Here is a 20,103-nt window from a genome sequence, read left to right as displayed (position 1 = left end):
TCAACCACATCTAAATTAGCGGGCTATTGTAATCCCAAGCTTGGCCATTTGCAATACGTAAACACATATAATACGTTTTTCAACAGTTTTATTTTCTAGAAGTCATACATTATCGTTATTATTTCCCACACAACTATCAAACAAAGACATAGGCAATATATTTTTTTCTAGATTTTTAATGAAGAAGCATACAATATACATTTGATATAAAGTTTTCACACAATATTGGTACATCATGAACGACGAAAGTGTATATTTTTCAATACATTTGATATAGAACCATACAAAAGTGTTTTAAAGTTTTCATATAATAACAAAAGACGATGAAAGAATATATTGTTCTATGCATATAATGTAGAACCATAAATATACAATTGTTTTACAACCCTCACACAACAATCATTCACTAAAAAGTGTATATTTGTCTATATAGTATGCGATTGATGTAGAACAATACAATATATAATTATTTTACAATTTTCACATAACATTCATTCACTAAAAATTGTATATGTGTCTATATAGATGTAGAACCATATGATATAAAATTGCTTTTTTTTTTGAAATTCTAACACAACAATATTTTACTATGAAAGTATATATTTGTTTAATATGTAGAGACATACAATATGCATTTGTTTTAGAATTCTCATAAACAATCATTTACAATGAAAGTTTATTTTTTCTATGCATATAATGCAGAAGCATATAATATACAAATGTTTGACATGTTAACATAACAATCATTCACTAAAAATGTATATTTGTCTATTTAATGTAGAACCATACAATATAAAACTGTTTTTTAATTCTAACACAATAATTTTTTAGTATGAAAGTTAATATTTATTTAACATGTAGAGACATACAATATGCATTTGTTTTACAATTCTTATAAACAATCATTTACTATGAAAGTTTATTTTTTCAATGCATATAGTGCAGAAGCATATAATATACAATTGTTTGACATTTTCAAACAACAATCGCGCGTTCACTAAAAAGTGTATATTTGTCTGTAAAGATACGTTTAATGTAGAAACATACAATATAAAATTGTCTTTAATTCTAACCCAACAATATTTTACTATGAAAGTACATGTATGTATTTGTTTAATATGTAGAGATATACAATATGCATTTGTTTTACATTTTTTTACACAACACTCTTTTACTATGAACGTTTATATTTTTCGATGCGTTTAATGTAGAACCACACAAAATGCTATTATTTTACATTTTTCACACGAAAAATGTCTAATATTAAGCTCTAACAGGTGATATTTTTTATATTTAATTGAATATTTAATTAAAATTATATTTAATCATCAACAAAAATACAGGAAGGAAAGGTGACTCATCTATTCAAATTATGACACTTTTTGTGTATCCATCTCATCAAAAGTTTTGATGAAAGAAAAGGAATACTGAAACTTTCAAATTAACAAAATAATATTATGTCCTCAATTTGTATGTTTGCCTCTGTGTCGATGTACATTTATATTAGATAAATATATTGAATGACCTAGAATGGCTTGTTGTTCTTTATTGTGCCACATCTGCTGGAAATTAAAATAGATATAGTTGCAAGTGATATCCTGCCATAAGCCCGTTATGTCTCATATGGAAAGATTATAAGAAGCCCCAAAGATCACCTAAAAATAATAGATTACAAAGACGCCAACAGTATACTTCAGCAAAGTGCAAAAGCTTTTTTATCTTATTTACTGAAAGATGAAAAAAAAGCTTCCAGGCTCAAAAAAGATACCCTCATTTCCCTTCCGCAAAGACTGAAATAAGTTCCACAGCCCTCTTATGTAAATATCGCAAATTTCACCTAGAGAAAGAATACACAAACCCTTCAGCTCACGTACAGAAATATTGAGAGAAAAAACATTCAGATCACTAAAACAACTAGAAAAAGCTTCATACTCACTTAAAATTCTCTCTTCACACGTGCAGAAACGTGACAAAAAGTATTTTATCTCAATTTAAGACTGGTGACAAAACAGGGGCGTAGCTGCGAGTAAGCGCCTTGATCTACAGGATTTTGCCAAATAATGCCTCCAATCTCACTTACAGAATGTCAAATAATCTTTTATCACAATTAAAGTCCGTGGCCGAGTGGTTAAGGTCGTTGACTTCAAACCACTTGCCCCTCACCGCTGTGGGTTCGAACCCCGACAGGGACTTTGGATTCTTTCATGTGAGGATGCTACCCAGCTAGCTTACGGAACGTCGGTGGTTCTACTCAGGTGCCCGTTCGTGCCTGAAATAATTCACGGAAGGGCACCTGAGGTCTTCCTCCACCAGTAAAGCGGGAACGTCGCCAAATGACCTTTACTGTGTTGGTGTGACGTAAAACCCAATCAAACAAACAAAGACAGACAACAAAAATACTCCCAGCTCACTTTAATGAAATTTATTAGATTACAAAAAGCTTTCAAGGTAACATCTACAAAGGTGACAAAAAAAATCGTAAGCTAACAGGACAAAAATCCTCTTGGAAAAATCAGAGAAAGGTGGCAAAAAGTCCTTATGTTCACTCAAATAAAAATAACTAAACACCTTTCAGAGCACTAATATAAACATCACAAAACTAACCTGTGGCTAATTTAAAGAAATATTAAAGAGAACCTATGAAGTATGACAAAGCAGCATATAATTCACTGATATGAAGGTGACAAAGAGAAATACAGGTTATTTATAAAACGTGACATAAACACACAAGCTCACTTAATGAAAGATAAAATGCCTTTATAAATAAAAGGCAAAATATCCCTTAACAAATTTAAATAAGACGTAAACTCAGACAGATTGCTGAAACAACATCGATAATCAGTCTAAAGACCTTTGCAAAATGTCAAAAAGAGTCTGTATTTAAAAGACCAAAACATACGTATTTTAGAATTACATTGATCGAAAAATGTGTAGATTACTACCAAGCAAATGTTATCTGTCCATGCACATTGTGGTTAAAGAATTATTTTATTTGAAAATTTACAGGTACTCTTGTTTCATCTCTCGCTTGGAATTGTGCGATTGTAGTTGATTTGGGAAATAAATGGCTCAGGATTTGAACACGTAACTTAATAAAAGATAAGGTCATCTGGCCTTTAGGACAGCAGTATCATTGTTACGGCTTAAAAAGAGTACATCTAACCTATATTACACCATGCTCATTTTAACGTTCTTATTTATAACTCGGATTCAAGACATCTGACCTATATTACATCTTGTTCGTATAAATAACTTAGATTCAAGACACCTGACCTATATTAAATAATGCTCTTATTAATAACTCGGAATCAAGACATCTGACCTATATAACATAATACTCTTATAAATAACACGGAATCAATACATCTGACCTATATTACATCATGCTCTTATTAATAACTCGGAATCAAGGCATTTGACCTATATTACATCATGCTCTCATTAATAACTCGGAATCAAGACATCTGACCTAAATTACATCAAGCTCTTATTTATATCTCGGAATCAAAACATTTGACAAACATTAAACCTGCTCTTATTAAAAACTCGTAATCAAGACATCTGACCTGTATTACATCATCATGCTCTTATAAATGACCAGGAATCAACACATTTTACCTATATTACATTATGCTCTTATGAATAACTCGGAATCTGTGTGTGTGTTGAGTTTATTTACCCTCGCCACCGGTTAAAAACCATATGGGCGAGCATATGCTTCATTTATTAAAGGGAAAACACTTTATTTAGTTAATATCTGCATATGTGACGAGTGAGTACAATATTTCCTGCCCCAACAATGCAAAATAATTGCACTGAATGGGGCCGGAAAACGGTTGGATTACATCCCACACTAAGATTAAAAAGCTGTATTTAAAATTTAAACTTAAATTAAAAAGGGGGGAAGACGCTTATACGCGGACGTCTTCTATATAGGGAACAAAAAAAAAAACCCTAATACTTATGTTTAATGATAGCTTCATTTATTGCAAATCATATTTATAATGTTAAAACAAGTATTAAAAGGGGGGAAGACGCTTATACGCGTACGCCTTCTATAACAGACCAACACAGTTAAATTTGTAGATCTTAGTTTTTATTAAACTTTATTTAATACAAGAGAAGGTTTTTAAATATAAACCTTGGCAACACGTCTGAGAATATAATTTTTTAAAAATTGGCCATCTTTTAATGCAAATACTTTACGTAGGGAGAACAATGCAGAAACGATTTTGACAGATAGCGCCGAACCACGTTTAGTAGGTAGATTTTGATTGGCCGAGAAATGGTGTGATTTGTATGGCTAATAAATGATAAGATATGATTGGTTGATAGTAAACAGATTTCATTGGCGCATTTACTATCCGATTTTGGAGCTTAGCTTGAAGAATTTTGTGATCTAGACCACGTGGTCTCTGTATTGACATTTCTGCACTGTCTCCCATATAATGCTAAAAATAGTAACAACGGTGTCTGTTGGAGACCAACCACGACACCGCTGTTTAAATATTTAAAAACAAGGAGGGGAATAGTACTGATACAATTGGTACATGATCCTATAAGAATAACAATGATATTCAGTAATTATATTGTTATTCTAGACTCTCTATAGACCTATACAAAAAGAATATAGAGAGATAGAAAATTCATACCCTAACATGGCTATTAATAAATTGCTTGGTTACCTACAATGTGATGAGTACTGCCTTTTAGAGAAGAAAAAAGCTGCCTCATACTTGTTCTACTCAATGAATTGACGTATGCTCCATTTTTGTCATTGAGTAGATCACAGTATAAACTGTTTTATAAAATATTTGTTTATATGGGTACAATCTGATATGGAGTCTTTGCTAACATTAAGGCTGTCTTTAAGAAAAAAAAGAACAGCATTATAATCCATAGGGACTTGTTATGCTAGTTTTGAAATAGAATAAGACATCCTTAATGTGATGAAGTCCTCTTATTAACAAATAAAAGAGGACTTCATACTTGATTGAGCCCTATATAGCCTTTGCTCCATATTATTGAATAGGGCTCAATTTTAACATATAGTATGTTATAGATTGTACCCTATATAAGAATGAATAAAAATAAGAGGATATATTATATATTTACAAACAGACCAGCTGTTTATTATTTACAAGGGATAAAAATATAGATAAGAGGTATAAAATGGAGTCTTTATGTGACATTGTAGGTATCATGTAGCCACAACCCAATTTTGATTGATCATGTACCAGGGACAATAAAAATAATGATAGTGTACAGTCAGTATTTAAGAAATATGTACTAAAATATATTAAAAATGTAAATAAATAAGCAATATATAGTTGTCTCACCGTTTAACGGCCACTTTTTAGGACCACTTTTAAAATTTAATTACATGTAATAAAAGAAACAATTGATTATTTACAATAAAAGGTGTCTGACCTGTACACTATTACAACTTTTACAATTTTTTTTTTATATTTAATGGAGCTCATAAATATTATCACAAGAATAGAACAAACTGAAACAATAAAGTAATGATAGCAACACCCATTGGCAGGTAATCGGAAAATTTGTACACCTATATGAATATACCATATTTTACATTAATAAAGCTGGCTCTCTTGGAGCCAAATGCTAATTTAATTTAGATGAAATAGAACAATACCAATTAAAGTTGTTCATGGAGGAAATGTGCACCCGAGGAAGGACAAACCACAAATTACCTTAAAATAGCACCATTAGAATAGGTATTAAACTAATACCAAATTTCCAATATATCTATGTGTGTTTCTACTATATGGAAACAGTTAACTATTTAATTAGGGCAGCCTGGGGTCAAGTTTCCCTGAGGTACGGCCTGTCCACACACTCAGTTCAGCCCGCCCCATATCTGTCCCTATCAAAATTTAATTGGAATATTTTATTTAACATTTAATTTCTACTCTGGCACCCAGGTTGGTAAAAAATGTAAACAGATTTCAATATTTTCATGTACAATGTTGGTTTCCCCTCTGACAGGTTATATTTATTATGTTTCTATGTATAGAATTTCATTTATTACAGTAATTGGGGACACTTTGCCATTTATTCTCCTTAAAATTCATTTGTAATACATTTCATATGTTCCTTAATAGTTGAACTAAGTATGATTATAAAGTAAAACCAATAATAACCCAAAAATTCAAGTATTGGGAGGACAACTCCTACTTATACCAGAAATTTGCATTTTCTAGCTATAATTCTTATTTTCCTCCTATCCTATTATCAAATATTATATTAAACTTGTTAAAATTACATATTTATATCCTAAATAGTTCATATTATAACCATTTGATCTTATTATGGCCATTATTAATTATACCAAACAACAAATTTAAAAAATAGATATCATTAGTCCAAATTTGAGTTGCTTCCCTTGTACTATTATCTGAAATTTAGTGATTTAGATATTAAGTATATGTGTCATAGGTAATTGGCCATATCTTCTTTAATTTTTAATGAATTTTGATGGAATTTTCTTTATTATCTCAATAAGAGATTACTCTTAATTATTATAGTGATGTGGCATTTATAAATAAAAAGCTTTTCCCTTTGGGGGAGTTTAAGTTGGTGAGATATTTTTGTTTATTGTTAAATTGACTATTGACCACATATTTGATATGCTGTATAGGGAAATATATATTATTTTTTTAATAAACCACAAAAATTAATGAAAATTCTTTTAATTAGACTCTTAATGGTGTTAGTTAATTATTATCAATTAATAATATAGATATATCAATTGTATTTGGGTTTTATTCTTGGTTTTACTGGGTCATATTATGTCAATAAATAGAGATTTCACTGATAATCATAAATATCTCTATTATGAGTAATATTAGATGCTAATTAAGCATTTTTTTGTCTAAACTAGCTTATAATCAAGTTTAAATCTAATGATTTGAGTTACCAATTAGCCATTAATAAAAATTGGATATTTATTTACTATATTCGATACTGTCAACACTATAAATCCATAACAAGGAACCAGTATCGGGGGACTGAGTATGCAAACTGGGTCCCATTAACACCTAATGATAAATTAAATTGAGGTATACAAATAATGTAGTCTTTATATTAATGTCAGAGGGGTTGGAAGGTGGGATTTTACATTAAAGGCCAATCATGACTTCATATGTAAATATGACTGCTGGGATCAAGGTCACAGTTGTATTTGAACAAAAAAATAACATTAAAGGCCCATCACTACTATAATTAGTGTTATGGGTTATCATTTGTTTAAATTTTGTCTGTTAGACAACAGTTAAGAATAAACAACTCTAAAGCTTTAAAATAGTATACTGAGTCTTTCTTTGGTGGGTTTAGTATATTTTTTGTGCTATATCCCAAACCTATAGCACCAAGTGCTGACCGCAGTTCATTTCTATGGTCCCTGAACTGGTCGCATTCATGCAATAGGTGGGATATATTGTATCTCACTCCACATTGGGCACAATTGGGGCTTATTTTCTTGATATATTGGCCAGAGTCCCCTGGTAATAAAGTTGTGCCCAACCTCAGTCTTGTTATAGCCCTATCTATTTTTAGATTATTTGAATATTGAACTGGGCGACTGAGCCCCACTGAGCTATTTATAGTTTAGTTTCCTCTGACCCTGGCAGGAATTAGATTCAGTCTGCCACAAGTGAACTATATATTTTTTAATTTTGGAATATATCTCAGTGGGGGAGAGTGAGATTGATTCAGTGACACGGTTGAGGTTTAAGCCCATTTTGGCCGCCCTGTCTGCCTGTTCATTGCCTGAGATCCCTATATGTGCTGGACACCAAACTATGGTAACCTGTTTTCCTAGGTTTAGGACTTTATTATATAGTAGAATTATTTCATTTAATAAGTCTGGTCTCGACTGACTATTGTTGGATTTCAGTGAAGAAAGTGAATCCGAGAAAATGACAGCTTTTGTTATATCACTGTCATGAATCCAGCACATAGCATTTCTAATAGCAAGGAGCTCGGCGGTATAGATGGATGTATTATTAGTTAACCTATCAATTTTTTCATATTGTATGGAAGGTATTACTACAGCCGAGGCAACCCTGCCAGAGTCCGGGTCCTTTGATCCATCTGTATAAATGTGTGTTTGACCTATATATTTGTTAATTAATATTTTTGTTTCTGTACTTGCGAGATGCGGCAAATCAGATTTGTTCACTTTTTCTTGTAACGTAATGTCGACCTCAGGCAAGGTTAGGGTCCACGGCGGAACCTCCATGGGCCGCTTCTCACTCGGAATCGAGACATGCTTTTATTTATAACTCGTAACAAGACATCTGACCTATATTACATCATGCTCTCATTAATAACTCGGAATCAAGACATCTGACCTAAATTACATCAAGCTCTTATTTATAATTCGGAAGCAAGACATTTGACCTATATATCATGATACTCTTATTAATAACTCGGAATCATGACATCTGACCTATATTATTCGTACATCTTGCTCTAAATAATAACTCGGAATCATGACTTCATCTGACATATATTACAGCATGCTATTATCAATAAGTGGGAATCAAGATATCTGGCATATATTACATCATGCTCGTTTTAATAACTCGTAACAAGACATCTGACCTATATTGCATCATGCTCTTATTAATAACTCGGAATCAAGACATCTGACCTATATTACATTATGCTCTTTTTAATAACTCGAAATCAAGAATCTGACCTATATTATATCATTTGTTTATAAATAACTCGGAATCAAGACATCTGACCTATATTACATTATGCTCTTTTTAATAACTCGAAATCAAGAATCTGACCTATATGATGTATTACATCATTTTATTGATAACTCGGAATCAAGACATTTCACCTATATTACATCAATATCTTATTAATAACTCGGAATCAAGACGTCTGATCTATAGAAAGCAGAAACATTATTAAAGCAGGGAGAGATAACAGTCTGAATGTCTGAATAAGTTTATATTTAAAGAAAGTACCACTTATCAATAATTTAAAGATGATCTGATACTTAAAGATAATATCCTAGCTTTAATCAGATTGTTTGAATTTTAAAATATAATATGAGAGTCATAATTTGATCGATCCAAATACAATATTACAGTATAAATAAAATGATTGAAGGGACAGAAGTTCGTAAAATATCTTGATCTGCAGAATGCAGTGTTAGGAATTATTTAGGAAGTCGGTTGACCGCCAGAGGCGATGCATCGAATTTAAAGGGAATACTTTAAAAAGTTGTGAAAACGTGTATGACGCTGTTAAATTATGACGGTGGTGTGGACGCCATGTGTTTACCGTGCGCTATTGCAGCTGTGATTGCATTTTTGGTTGCTAGTAAAGTGGCATTTGCTTTTAATGTCATAATTTGATTTACTGTCAGTAGAGAAATGATTGACGCAAAGAAGTTCGTAATTTTTAGTGTTCTTTTGCAACCTACATGTATAATCAAATGCGACATAACAGGTTTTATTAAGTCGGTTGATATTTTAAGTTGATATCACAGTCTTTATCCATGTTATCAGATTAATTTAAATTTAAATACAATATGACTGTCTTTATAACATCGATTGATACCTGTAGGTGAATATACATGAGTATAGTATATATAAGATAATTAACTGCATTTGTTCGCCTGTTATCTGTCCATGCTTGATGTTTTGGGAAGAACTGAACAAATATAGAATATTCAGTGCCTAACTTAAATCTGGTTATCTAATCTTACTATACTAGTATACAAACTACCGTTGACTATTGCAGACGAAAAGGTGCTACCTGCTGTAAGTTATTTACCACATCTAATTTAACGGGAAATAGCGATCCCAAGTTCGGCAAATAATATTTTGCAACACGTAGAGACAGACAATACGTTTTCAACAGTTTTATTTTCTAGAAGTCATAGGTAATCGATATTACTTCCCACACAGCAATCATATACAGACACCAACAGTATATTTTTTCTAGATGTTTAATGAAGAAGCATACAAAATACAATTGATTTACAGTTTTCACACAATAATTATACATGATGAACAATGAAAGTTTTTTTATTTGTCTGCATATTTGATGTAGAAACATATATACTAGAGCTGTCGGTAGGCCAGCAACGCTCGACAATTCTAAGGGCTTGATAGCAAAGGATAATGTAAAATTTTCCAAGTGCACAAAATGGCTTTTTTTACATATCCATGTTATAAGCCTTGCAGAGAGTCCTATTATGCTCACAAAGAAGTGTATAACATTTCAACTTGATCAAAGGAAGATTTCAATGAAATATGAAAATATCTGAGGTGGTACGCAGACGTAAATGTAAATTCTAAGTTGAAAATGGGGAATAATTCTGTCAAAATGCTTGATACAGTTACCTCCTCCTGTCTACATGTCGGATTATGATGGTGAACAAGTGTGCAAAGTTTCAAAGCCATATGTCAATGGACTTTGAAAATATTTAAAGTATTACAAAAACTTTAACACAAGTGGTTACGCCGACCCCAACGCTCGGGTGACTACAATAGCTCTACTTATTCTTATCGAATAGTCGAGTTAATAATACAATTGCTTTACATTTTTTTACACAACAACCATTCACTATGGAAGTATATACATGCATTGATCAAAGCGATTAACGTAGAACCATAAAATATACAATTTTTTTTTACTATTTTCACATACCAATCATAAACGATGAAAATATATATAAAATTTAAACGATATAACCATATGAAAAATCAATATAAATATGTGAAAACATGCAACAAAATACGTGTAATAGACTGGTGAATGATAATACATAATATCAAAACTACTTGTATTAGTGATTGGACTACTTTATGTCAAATGTCTAATTCCAATTAAACCATAGTTTAACATCTGAAAGGGTGACCTTACTTTTTCAGAATTTCAGGTCTACCTCACAGGAATAAGGCCCTTTGATCTGATATTAAGGGATTTCTCTTTGCCTTTTTACAGCCGATATTCGACCATATTCCCAATTGACTATAGTATATTATTTTTCTAATCCACAAGACAGAATTTCAATTTAAAAGCTACAAAATAAAAATGTTTAATACGGATCTTAAAAAAATTAAAATAAGGGGCTCTTCAATGTTATGGTGCTCAAACGTATAAAGATATCATCCTAGACAGTGATTGTTTGCATTCATTCAATCACTCCAAAAGTTATGCATTTTTCCCAAAATTGATTTTAATTATTTATTTTTTTTTGGGGGGGGGGGGGGGTAACAGGGACTGGAGGGAGGGGGCGTAGGGCGTAGCAGTAACGGATACTATCAGATGACAGCGTCTTATCCATTTGGAGTCCCTCCAGCTACTTAGCATCTTGTCTGACTTCGACACTATTTTAATGGACTGTAGACTAAGAGAATGCGTGTATACTAGTAACTGTTTTGGCCTAGCACCTTTTGGTCAGGCCTCTTGTTCACAAAGATAAGATCAGGGTCAGGATCAAATGATCCTGGTTGTATTTTCATTGTTTTATATAACTAAAAGTAACCGTATTATGCAAGTCTTTTTTAAATTTCTTCACTCGTACATTAACTTATTTTTTTTGCTTATTAATACAACACATTTATTGTATAAAACACAAAGAAAATTGTGTTGAATATAAAATATGACAATGCCTCCAGCTTTTCATTGAAAATAATTTTGATTATAAAAAATTATAACAAAACAAAATACATTTTAAACACAAAAAGTTGGATATAAAAATATATATGTTTTTTTTTTTTCATTTGGTTTTGTAACGTGATTACTTGCTGAAAAAGGATTAAATATTGTCTGATAAGGATAATATTTCAACTGATTATATGATGTCACTTTTTTATGATGTAACATGTTATATTCAGTGACGTGATTTAATGTTTAAACGTGAAAATATGCTGTCACGTGATAATATGCTTCTGTGATACACCAATCTGGTAAGTGAAAATGACTGAAAATGTAAATGTTCTACAGCATACGTCAAGCGTAAATAAAACTTTTTATTAAACCATGTCTGATACATAAATAAAACTTATAATTATAAAATGTTCTTTTGAGTACGATCCTTTAATTCTCTGAATTTATGAAATCTTCTTTTGATTACTTATCTTATTTTCTTCTAATCATCATTGATGACTTTTTCAATAACCAATATCTATTAAACCCATAATGCCAGTGTCCACAATAAGGCTTGGTGTCATACTTGCCTGGCGTCAGGTATAATCCATTAAGATTGACATTATTACAATTTTTATACCACCAGGCCCCATGTCCATCCACGGGACAATCTATCTCGACGTCAAGATCACGGTCGTAAGTTGAAAATGGCATTTGATTATTATAAGCAAAGACATATCTTGCATCTAGGAATAAAAAGACAATATTAATTAGTTCTAGCTCTGTCATTGTCACATTACGTTAAGACAGTTTGTATGTTGACAAGCCTAAATTTCATTAACAACAAGTTACTATCCCCACAATCATACAAAAACACATCATCCGGTTCATCGCAGATGTTATATACAATTGTTATATATTACGGAAAAGGAGGTCCAATATCAGGTCAGTAGAACAACAAGTATTTGCTGTTAGCTTGCTGGTTTTCTACACCAGTCAGTGAGAAACTTTGCTCTATCAGAGACAATGTTAATTAGTCTGCGACTAAATGTAGAACGTTATGATAAGTGTTATATTGTGCATATTTACTGCTTTCTTCACAAATACATTGAAAATATCATAATATTATGTATAAACGAACACCCACAGACGATCTCTTAATTGACAGTATAGCAATATTTAATATTTTATATCATGCAAAATATAGCAACATTAAAAATTCAGACATGAATTGGTTCTGCGATAAATAAGAGAGGAATCGCCAATCTGATTATTATACTATTCTTTTGTTATTGTAATTTTGTCGTCTTTTACTTGTTTAAAACATGTATAATTTGAAGAAACTGTACGCCAATGAAACTTATACATTAGAAAAAAAGTATGGTTTAAAAACATGTAAGATGATTGTAACCTGACGATGGTAGCGATAAATGTGAAATAATTTGTCATTGTCCTTTTCAAAAACCTAGCTATCACCATTGTACGGTACGTTACGGATTTAGCTCTTAGGAATTACACCAAATATACTTACATACATATCATGTCTATCTTTCTATCATTGTTTACTATTTAAGGTGAACAAACCTGATGTGTTTGAAAATTATCAATGCTCCTTTCAAATTTATTGCAAATGTTTCAAAAAGAAAATGCTAATTATGAAAATCAATAAAATTAAAACAATAAAAAAGAGATATTTTCTGCGTAAACTTGTGTTTTTACTTTATTTTTTGTATGAAATTTTACATACAATGATATTTAATTATTTTCTTACAAAGACATAATTGTTTTATTTCACTTTTAATTAAAAAAAGATCACAAACATTGAGTTCGTTATTACACTCCATTCGGTGAATTCCTCTGAGCTATGTACAGACAGTACCGGAGAACGGCGTTTAGCTAAATTCGCGAATTCGTGAATAGAAGTAGACACAAAATATAAGCAAGGTAATTTTTTTACTTCAAACCACTATGTATTAATTGCCAAAACCAACAGATGAAACAGATGGGTCATTTTATCAGCGAATGGCTCGTGTTTTGGAGAAAAAGAAAAAGCTTTTAAGAAACAAAAATAAAAACATTTTTGAGGCAGTATTTACCTTTAAAAAGAGTATAATCTATGTAACATCGCAAGTCAACCATTGTGCCAAATAGTCGTGAGAGATTCTGTTTACAAGTCTAAATTTTCTATAAAAATTGAAATTGTTTTTGCCTCGTACTATAACTGCTGTCAGAAGCTTACTTTGTATTGGTTTTAAAGCTCTTGTGCTTTCATTTAACAAAGTGAAAATTTATATAAGAAAAGAAGACAAAAACTGTCACCATAAATGACCTCTCATTCCAGAACGTGTGCATGGCCCAATGGTTAGTGTGTAATTTGTTCCTTCTGTTAACATAAAGTCTGGACAAGCTTCATGTCCTGTTGTACTATCATTTCTTGTCATGTCAATACGAATCTCTGTAGAACTATGTTCAGCTAGTTCTTTTATATACTTTAAACCTGCAAAAATATATCAAATGTAAATATAAATATTCAGAACTTTACCAAGATCTTTAGTAGAATCCAGTCTTTAACATTTCATACTACAAAATTACAAACCCTTAAAATCATAATAACATTGCGTTCTATTTAGGGACATTTAAACCTGCTAGGTTGCCTAATGCATTAAACTTCAACAATTTATGTTTATCAATTTACTTCAACAACTTATGCTTATTAATACACTTCAGCAACTTAAAATGTTTATCAATACACTTTAACAACTATATATGTTTATCAATACACTTCAACAACTTATGTTTTAAATTATCTCTGCACTTCAACAATCTAATATGTGTATTAATACACTTCAACAACTTAATATGTTTTTATTAATACACCTCAACAACTTATGTTTATCAAAATACTCTAACAACATATGTTTATCAATATACTTCAACAACTTAATATGTTTATCAATAGACTTCAACAACTTGTATAAGCAATGCAATACGGTCAACAAGAAATATTCTAATTGTATTCGCTAATAAAAATATTTGTTTACTGTAAGAAAAATATTTGTTCCATGGTAACGAAACCAATTTTCGTATTACGCCAATTGTTTTATTTAATTGCGGTGATAAGGTGACTACGCAATACCTGTACTACATTTGTTTTAAAATGCCAATGCTACAAGGAATAATTTTTTGTTTTCATACCTAGCCACAACTCTCCCTCAACGTTCCCAAATCCATTTTCATATTCTGTAAAGTTGCGATAAAATTCCACTGACCCGTCCATTCGCCTGTGAAATATCTAGAACAACATCATGTTTATAATTATTGCTTTAAACAACATACTAAGTTTGTATCTGTTGAACGTCAGTTTTATATAGCTAAGGGCAACATGCCACTTCAAAATAAAAGAAGGACTAAAGTGCTTATTCTTCAATTTGCTGTTTGGAATGAAACTTTTGTACTTCAAATGCGTAGTTGTTCACATGATTACATGCTTTACAGCACTCAGTGAAATCATGTTTTGATAATTTCACAGTGAAATGATAGAATATAATTTACCCAGCACTGGACTATATTTGAATGCGGATGAAAAGCATGCATCATAAATAAGTCGAAATATCCTCAGAAATATTCTCTGACGTAAGTGTTGTTATACGAGAAACAAAGGCTATGTAATTTTACATGGAAAATATGCCTGCATAGAATAAAATGTAATTTGATATTGACGTATATTTGGCACCGTTTCGCTTGTTGTCGTACTGAACAAAAGAAAAGTACATAATGAGTTAAATGAATGTTAAAATGGAGGTGTTTTGAGAGCAACCATTTTTTCATGTGAGTATGTGAACCAGGAAAGAACAAAATTCTTATCAAACATTGGCATAAAAAATCCTACATACCGTCCAACCACCGCCATCGGTTTCCATGTCACAATTCACAGTCAGAATCTTCCCAGATTTCCAAAGTTTTATCTTATATTTTCCACTTTTCGCCTCAGGAAACGTATAAAGGATTTCTCTACAATCATTTGTTACTAAGCAAAGAGGAAAAAAATGTATTTCTAACATTAGGGATTGATTCAAGAAACTGTTTTCACTAATAATTCCATTAATTGTGTAAATAAAAACGACAAAAGTAACGTGTATCTATAATTATTTTTGTGTAATCATGTTAGTACATAGTTGATAAATATTTCTATAGAAAAAATCTTTTTATGAAGTAGCATGATATGGCACAAAATTCCCCAATTCTTGCTTAAAAGAAATGAAAGAGTTATTCAATATTTTTCTTTAACTGAATAAAGAGAACCGACAGGAAAATTGTCTTCAAAGTTTTTATTTCATTTCGAAACAATAAAACATTATTTTGTATAAAATATAATGTTAGTAGAAATATATGCTTAAATAGGGAAAAAGGAAAGAAAATCATCATCTAATTATGTTATTTCATTTTCATAATATCTAAAAAATTTTAAAGAATATTATGCCGTTTCAAAGATACTATATTCTAAAGCAATTATATTGTCACTTTATCTGTCTGTTTTGAAATATTATCAATTTCCGAAAAATATTACCAGTAGATTGGTCGATAAACAAAAATGTACATACATTGACTAAAAGGCAAATGTTTTGAAAGACCATGCCCCCAGTAAAACAACTTTTTTTGCCGTCATAGCTAATTTGGTTTAAGTGTTAAGACAAGAAAAAAATAACAGCAATATTTAAATACGTTACATTTATAACACGTTGCAAGCTGCCATTTTCCTGAAGCCTCACATTTCACCTCTTGTTGAATAGGAACATATCCTTTGTCACATTTTACTAGAGCTACGTCAAGGAACTTGTTTTCGCCAGGCGAACTAATCTGTACTTTACCGTTTTCAATTCTTTGATCAAAAGCACAAGCTTGAAAATAATAATAATAATAATAATAATAATAATAATAATAATAATATTAATAATAATGATAATAATAATAATGATAATATTTATAAAAAGGTACTATCTAAGCAATAATTTATTCTTTGCAAAAAATAAAAAGAAAATATCAATTGAAAATTATACAGCATTTAATTTCTTTAAGAAACTAAACTATATAATTTTTGACGTACTTAAGTCTTTGCAAACATGTGAAGCATCTTTTTGAAAACACCTTTGGTTCGCTTTACATGGCCTTGAGCTACAACTTCCAACCATTGCCTGTATGAGGAAAAATCAAAGTAAATATTTACAACCTTATTAATTGTTTGACTTAATAACAGAATAATTTCCCCTGCGTATCTGCTAAAAGAGACATACTTCTGTAAGATATATTTTTATATGCAATTAGGAAAAGCCAGGGATGATTCCTCGAATCAATATTTTTCACAATGATTAATTTCACATACTACAGACATGAAAACATTACGTGTAAGGATACACTTCACAGATTGTAACAAATATTATTCTCCAAGATATACAATGAATTTATCGTAAAATTTTGTAAAAGTTGTACATATTATAACAATTTACAAATTGATTAACTTACGCTAGGCCATTCGCTGATATCAGAGAAAATAGAACCTCCTTTTGTTTCAAACTCCGATACAACAACAGACGACTGATCAACATCGTTTAATTTACACACGTGCTCGTTTCTGTCAAAGTCAATAGATTTGCAAACGGACATGGACATACATGTTCGCGCACAATCGTTATGGTTTATATCATTAACTTCTAGCACGGAATGACCGACTAAGGCTTTATTAAGATTGTTCTTGCTTATTTCAAAAGCATTGCATTTACTTGAATAAACATTTCCGAATAAAAAAGCGTTAATAATGACAATTCCAGCAGTCACAGTCATTGTACTAACTGGAAACAACATTGTTACTAGCCAAAATATACAGAAAACAGCAATCGTTCCTAAGACACAGAAAAGTCCCGTCTGTTTGTTATGTTAAATGTATGCCATATGAACGAGTAAAGCTATTTAACAACAGAAGTATAAAATATGCCCTTGTTATTGATCTTTGTTGAATCATCCAATTAGAAAACAGTCATCTGTTTATTATTCAGCAAATGCAAAACAACCAAGTATTTTGATTGGTTTACATACCCAGAACTTTCGCAACACATCTAACTCAGTCTGTTGTTGTAAACACAAAGAGTAGATACGAAGTAAAATGACACATATAATGTTATGACAACTGTTCATTATTTTCAAAACAACATTGACTTACCAGTACCTTCCATTCTAAATATTATGATGACAAAACGGAGTCTGACCCCATGAGATAAAGACCCCGATAGGCTGTATGTTAATTAAAGTTAATTTGCCTATATTCGAAGGTCTGCAACACTACAAATAAGTATGTTGAAAGTATTTGCTATCATACAAGACAACACCATGAAAGAAAAAGATATCCAGCTAGCTTACGGAGCGTAGGTGGTTCTATTCACGTGCCCGTTCGTGCCTGACATAATTCACGGAAGGGCACCAGATGTCTTCCTCCAACAGTAAAGCTGGAACGTCGCGATATGACATAAACTGTGTCGATGTGACGTAAAACCCCAAAAAAACAAACAAACACCATGAACGAAATGTATATAAAGTCATTCGTAAGTATGAGATCCATGCATAATCTGATATAACATACTTACATATAGACGATATAAATTTGTACTTAATTCACCATATAAATAGTCACACTAAATTTAAATATAACTATTTTTGTCAAGAAACGGTTCATAATAAAATCCTAATTGTTTTTTATCAATGTCTAAAAAAATGTGCCGATTGTAAATCAATCCAATTTACCGAGATTTCAATTACGATTTGTTAATAATATGAATCAGACGATAATTGTTCTAAATTGCGCAAGAGAGTGTTTGTTTTCTTTGGAAATAAGATTATGTTTTTCAATGGCTGCACTGTCTGTTAAGATACTTTTATTTCATTCAATATACAATGACACGTACGACAAAACAAAACTATTAAAACTATCATTAACGATGATTCATACTCCCACCCCTATTTGAAAAAGTGTCCCGAAGCCTTATTTAAACCCGATATATTTTCTATGATGTTTTGTTTGTGTACCTATAATAATTACAATAAAGTGACTTGTTTAAAAGAATATGATAATCTTTTTACCATTATTTTCATTAAAAAAAGGAAAAAGGAAATAACTTAATTAAAAGAAATAATATTCTGAATACCATTTTAATAAAAGGGATTAAATTATGTAAATAATCTGGAAGCAAAGTGATCCTTCGGAAGCATTAATCACAACAAAATTACAAGAGAATTGCAGACTCGGTTTGATTGAGTCTGTACGAGGAATACTGAATAAATGCAACATCCCTCACGCCCCCTAACCCCGGCTTGAGTGGTACTCAATTCTCAACACTTACTAGTGCTGATATCAAATATAATAACACTGAAGAAAACTATCTTTGGGAGGTAACACAATTATAACACACATGTGCAGTGATATGGCATTGATAATCAAATTAAAAGCTCTACTGGTTCTTGATAATGTACAGGACATACGAGTTATAAAATTATAGCCAGTAACATCAAGATGAAATTTCCAAAAGTCAATGACTTGACTTTTAGAATATATGAATATGTCTTTTATGTCTCACTATCAATGTAAGTCTAATCAAACCAAAAGGGCTATCCACAAAGACTATTGGGTCCATGTCTGAGGACAATTCATCAAAAAATATCAAAGATAAAGCAACTGTGTAACAAAAGGTAGAAATCTAATGTATAATACAGTCCTCTGAAGCCAATTTAAATAAAAAGGGACTAGACTGTGTCAAACGCTCTAACAGAGTTATGAAACTTAAAACACAAATTTCCATTTTTATATTGCACTGATATTTCAATTTCAAGTTCCTTAGATAGGAGTGGATATATAATAATAAAGTAATAGCATAAGCATCAATAACTTAACCTTGAAAGTCAAGGTCAACTTGACCTTCAAAGTCATGGTCATTTTTGACTCAATATCAATGAAAGTTTCATCTACTTGGATGTCAATCTTCAAGGATTGTTGTGTCAAAGTATGATGACAATTCATTCTCAAGTAAGATATTAAGACCCCTTGACATTTCGACCCCTTAGGATATTAAGAGACCGCCTCCGTGGTAGAGGGGTTAGAATCGATGACTTCTAATCCAGTTACCTCTCGGGCGTGTGTTCGATCCCCGGGAGATACTTTTGTAGTTTAGCGCGAAGGATGGCAGTCTTGTTCTAACTCTCCAGGAACGATGGTTAGGAAACTACATTCCTATATGACTGAAATATTTTTGGGAAAAGGCGTAAAATAATAAAAAAAACAAAAACAAACAAACAAATAAACCAACAAACAAGGATATTAAGATGATTCTAGACCCCTTGACATTTCGACACCTAGTTGGTTAGACATGCCGACCCTCTAAATCAATGTTGTACTTTAGATGGTCATTTAGATACTTT

At 31.2% G+C, this 20,103-nt stretch overlaps 1 protein-coding gene across 1 annotated transcript; it reads right to left on the bottom strand.

Annotated features, from left to right (window-relative positions):
* Positions 1 to 11,282: 11,282 nt before the first annotated feature.
* LOC132738968 (microfibril-associated glycoprotein 4-like) lies at positions 11,283 to 17,581 on the bottom strand. The gene is made up of 7 exons (XM_060726599.1): positions 17,164 to 17,581; positions 16,748 to 16,835; positions 16,371 to 16,541; positions 15,537 to 15,670; positions 14,839 to 14,935; positions 13,973 to 14,140; positions 11,283 to 12,389 (listed from the first exon to the last, which is right to left on the bottom strand). Exons 1-7 carry the CDS (start codon positions 17,500 to 17,502, stop codon positions 12,136 to 12,138), a joined length of 1,251 nt encoding a protein of 416 aa, XP_060582582.1. The 5' UTR covers positions 17,503 to 17,581; the 3' UTR covers positions 11,283 to 12,135.
* Between the last annotated feature and the right edge of the window lie 2,522 nt (positions 17,582 to 20,103).

This window comes from Ruditapes philippinarum, unplaced genomic scaffold (genome assembly GCF_026571515.1).
Source record: "Ruditapes philippinarum isolate M1 unplaced genomic scaffold, ASM2657151v2 ctg3348_1_1_1_1, whole genome shotgun sequence".
NCBI lineage: Eukaryota > Metazoa > Mollusca > Bivalvia > Venerida > Veneridae > Ruditapes > Ruditapes philippinarum.
Note: the sequence above shows the minus strand (reverse complement) of the source record. Positions and strands in the feature narration are given on the sequence as shown.

Bases quoted from the DNA above. Each gene is read 5' to 3' on its own strand.
- LOC132738968 (XM_060726599.1), bottom strand. From the start codon at position 17,502: ATGTTGTTTCCAGTTAGTACAATGACTGTGACTGCTGGAATTGTCATT. The intron at 16,836-17,163 runs GTAAGTTAATCA...TTCCTCATACAG, and splicing joins ATATCAGCGAATGGCCTAGC to GCAATGGTTGGAAGTTGTAG. The intron at 14,936-15,536 runs GTATGTAGGATT...ATGTTGTTCTAG, and splicing joins CCGATGGCGGTGGTTGGACG to ATATTTCACAGGCGAATGGA.